Here is a 4,529-nt window from a genome sequence, read left to right on the forward strand (position 1 = left end):
AAGGTGGAAGGTAGATTCACAACTAAACACAAAAATTTGCAGAAAAAATAAAAAGCTATTTTTCAATCTGGATCATGTGTGTCTTACTGTCTACCTCAGGTAAACTTTTGTTTCTTTGTTAATCATTTACATATGGGTTAAATGCTTACACTGTAGAACACTAAGAAACATAGAGACTTGAGTTTTATTTTAAACAGAAATAATTCTTACATGTAGGAGGATGGATGTCATACTTATATATATAGAGCATCATGGATCACCTCAGGAAAATAAAATGAGGAAGATGTATTGTGGATTGGTATGTAAATGCTGATTTTTGCAGAAGCAATGATAGAGTTTAAAAGAATCTTGCCTATCTTCTGTCCATGACTTGCTTACTCATACTGTGACAGCACACTGAGTTCTATAAGTCTGTGGAACCTAATTTTCTTCAGAGAAGAAACCTGAAGCAAAGTCTACCTTTGAGTGTTTATCTCTTGATGTTCCTGGTTTCAAAACTGTATCATGTAGTTGATCAAGAGTCAAATTCTTCCTTGGTTCACTGTCTTCAAGCAAGGGAATACAGCCATAACTGTTATCTTGACTGTAATTGACAAGAAGTAACTGTGATTGTAGCTTGTCAATGAGAGTTTGTTGAAGTAACAGCTGTTCCTGTTGCTCACGTATTCTCTGCTCATAATTCTCAGTCTTTTGCTGTAGCTCTTTTACTGCAGAATCTCTCTCCATGCATGCCTGTCGGAAGGCTTCATATGCTTTATTGAGCTGCTCACCAATATTTTTATCCATTCTGCTTTGTCCTGTAGCATCACTATAAAGGATGGAGTAAGTGCCAGGTAGTTCAGGGTTTCCACCACACTCTCTCACCACGGGTCGCCGGCTCCTGGCCGAATCTCTAATTTCTTAATGCTATCAACTTTTAACAGAAATAAATTATTCCAGATAAAAAAAAGAACATTATCCAGCCAGGCCCGGTGGCACACGCCTTTAATCCCAGCACTTGGGGAGGCACAGGCAGGAAGATTGCCATGAGTTCGAGGCCACCCTGAGAGTCCATAGTGAATTCCAGGTTAGCCTGGGCTAGAGTGAGACTCTACCTCAAAAAAACAAACAAACAAAAAAACATTATCCACCTGAAACAAATAGGCTTCATTCCAGGAACTCAGGGGTGGTTCACCACATAAATAAGCTTAAACGCAAAAACCACATGATCATCTTGATAGATGCAGAAAAGGCCTTTGACAAAATACAACATCACTTCATGATCAAAAAATTGGAGAGAGGGCTGAAGAGATGGCTTAGTGGTTAAGTGCTTGCCTGTGAAGCTTAAGGACCTCGGTGTGAGGCTCCATTCCCCAGGACCCATGTTAGCCAGATGCATAAGGGGGCACATGCGCCTGGAGTTCGTTTGCAGTGGCTGTAGGCCCTGGCATGCCCCATTCTCTTTCTGTCTCTCTGCTTCTTTCTCTCTCTATCACTCTCAAATAAATAAATAAAAATGATAAACACAAAAAAATTTAAAAAATTGGAGCGAATAGGCATGGATGATCTATATCTCAACATAATAAAGGCTATATATAAAGCTCCTAAGGCCCAAATAAAACTGAATGGGGAGAGACTGAAGGAATTCCCATTGAGATCAGGAACAAGAGAGGGGTGTCTACTCTCACCTCTGCTCTTCAATATAGTAGTGTAAGTTCTAGCTCAAGTAATAACACAGGAGAAAGTAATAAAAGGGATACAAATTAGAAAGAAAGAAGTTAAGTTAGCCCTATTTGCAGATGACATGATTCTTATAGTGACCCAAGAACCTCCATCTCAAAACTCTTAAAAGTGATTAACTCCTTTAGCAAAGTAGCCGGATACAAAATTAATGCACAAAAATTAGTAGCCTTTCTTTATGCAAAACACAAAGATACAGAGAAAGAAATAAGTGACATTGTTCCATTTTCAATATCATCAAAAACAAACAAACAAACAAACCTCGGAATAATATTAACCAAGGAGGTAAAAGACTTTTACAATGAAAACATAAAAACACCCAAGAAAGAAATTGAGGATTTGAGAAAATGGAAAGACCTCTCATGCTCCTGGATAGGCAGAATTAACATTGTTAAAATGGCAATCTTACCAAAAGCATTATATTGCACAATACCAATAAAAATACCAACATATAAGCTGGGCGTGGTGGAGCACACCTTTAATCCCAGCACTCAGGAGGCAGAGGTAGGAGGATCCCTGTGAGTTCGAGACCACCTTGAGACTCCATAGTGAATTCCAGGTCAACCTGGGCTAGAGTGAGACCCTACCTCGAAAAGCAAAAAAACAACAACAACAACAACAACAAAAAGCACAACATCTTTCTTCACAGAGCTAGAAAAAAATGATCTCAAAATTCATATGGAAAAGCAGAAGGCCTCAAATATCCAAGTCTATCCTGATCAAAAGAAACACCTCTGTATCTACTCAGTGGAATGGAACTCATCACTGAAGCTGGGAATCAAGTCAGAACCTTATCCAAAAATGAGCCTGCTCTCCAATAAAAAGTTCCCACCAATAGTGGGCTGCAAGAAGACCTACACCTATTAAATTCACTCTAAAGTAATAATGGTATCCATGTATCTTGCACTGACCTCATTCTCCATTGGAGGATTTGCTTCTCTTTTTCAGATGGACGCAGAACCTAAGGAGAGAATCAGCACATTGCACCCCACCTAGGCACCAGCTGAAGCCATAGAGTTAGTGGGGTAATGAGCAAGAGATGCTTCCTCGGTGAACCTGGTACCAGCACAAGGGTGAAGGAGACAGACACAGAGAACACTCAACTCCTACCAAATCAGATATCCAGAGACAAAGAGACTCCCAAGATCTCCTGACACTGAACTAGACATAAAATGAACACAATATGGCTCAGGGAAATTTGTGGGAGAGGGGATGCAAAGATTGTTAGAGCCATAATTTGGGTCATTATGCACAGAGACTTTGCCTGTCCTCCATAACTGAAGGCCACCCCCACAATGCAACAACCACAATCCACAGAGGGTGGGGGAGATGACAGGGAGAAGGCTAATGATGGTACCATCATGCTGTTTACACATTAGATACATAACTAATAAAAAATAGTAATGAAAAAAATAACCTTAAAAAAAGGTGGGTGTCACCACACCCAGCTCATTATTCTATTTTTTCTCAATTTTTATTAACATTTCCATGGTTATAAAAAATATTCTGACTTCTGGTTAAGATGGTGGCATAGGAACCATGCCAAAGCAGCCTAGGGGAGAAAAAGCCAAAGAAAACCCAGCAAAATAAACACTTTTACAAAAAGTGAGGTGTACAAGAAATTAAAATGGCAGCAGAGAAGTAGGAGAGATCCAGAGCATCCAGAGCCCACACAGGCAGGCCGAAGCAGCTCTGGCAGTGGTGCCCCGGCTCTGGCAGTGGAAGCGGTGGTGGAAGCCATGGCTCTGGCTCTGGCAGCAACAGCAGCGGCTCGGGCACCGGCAACAGTTGCTCCAGCAGCGGTGGGTCCAGCAGCGGAGGCTTCAGCAGCAGCAGCGCCAGGTCCAGCAGTGGGGGTGCCGATATGCAAGGCCACAGTTGCCAGGCTCAGTTTGCCCTGCAGGAAAAGCCAGTGCCCAGCTCCAGAAAACAGAACAATCATCCAGCCAGCTTACTTGACTGAGACCAAAATCATCCAAAAAGGTAACTGGGATTGCACCAGGGAAGGGTCTCACTTGGTCACAAGCTGACTTGGAAACCTCAACAGACCAGAAATCTTAACCTCTTTGTTGATAGAGGATCTGGTTGGTATAATAACTACTCTTGCATACATACTTGGGGTTGTTTTTGATTGAATGTGTACAGTGTTTAGTTAAATTTTAGAATCTACCTGCATTTTGTTCTACTCACCCTACTAGAATACTCCCATAGCAGGCAAACTCAACCCTAGGAACACTTTTCTAGATACTCTGAGAGTGTTAAGAGCCACACCTAACATCTTAATCTCCTACACTGAAGATATATAACATCGGATCAATCGATACAGCTAAGAATACCCAGCTAACTAGAAAATCCATGCATTAACTTAATCCAAGATGCAAAAATATATACATTATAACACAAGAAGCACCAAAAATCAAGACAATATAAATCCACCAAAAAGTATCAATGCATCAGAAATGACCTCCAGTGAGAGTGAGTTAGAGGAAATGCCTGAGAAAGATTTCAAAAGAATGATTGTACATATGTTCAAAGAAGTCAGAGAACAAATCAAAGGAATCAAAGAAGACACAGGACACCAATTTAACGAAATAAAGAAGTCAGTACAAGACATAAATAAGGAATAGAAATAATAAAGAAAAACCAGTCAGAATTACTAGCAATGAAGAACCCAGTTAATGAAATAAAAAACTCTGTAGGAAATCTCACCAGTAGAATGGATGAAGGAGAGGACAGGATATCTAAGCTACAAGACCAGGTGGCAGATCTAATATAGTCCAACAAGGAGAGACAAACCAATAGAAAAGTAT

General features: G+C 40.5%; 1 protein-coding gene across 1 annotated transcript; it reads right to left on the minus strand.

The window, feature by feature from the left end:
- Positions 1–306: 306 nt before the first annotated feature.
- Positions 307–843, minus strand: LOC101603905 (TRAF family member-associated NF-kappa-B activator-like). The gene has a single exon (XM_045151195.1). It carries the CDS (start codon positions 784–786, stop codon positions 421–423), a length of 366 nt encoding a protein of 121 aa, XP_045007130.1. The 5' UTR covers positions 787–843; the 3' UTR covers positions 307–420.
- Between the last annotated feature and the right edge of the window lie 3,686 nt (positions 844–4,529).

This window comes from Jaculus jaculus, chromosome 5 (genome assembly GCF_020740685.1).
Source record: "Jaculus jaculus isolate mJacJac1 chromosome 5, mJacJac1.mat.Y.cur, whole genome shotgun sequence".
Lineage (NCBI taxonomy): Eukaryota > Metazoa > Chordata > Mammalia > Rodentia > Dipodidae > Jaculus > Jaculus jaculus.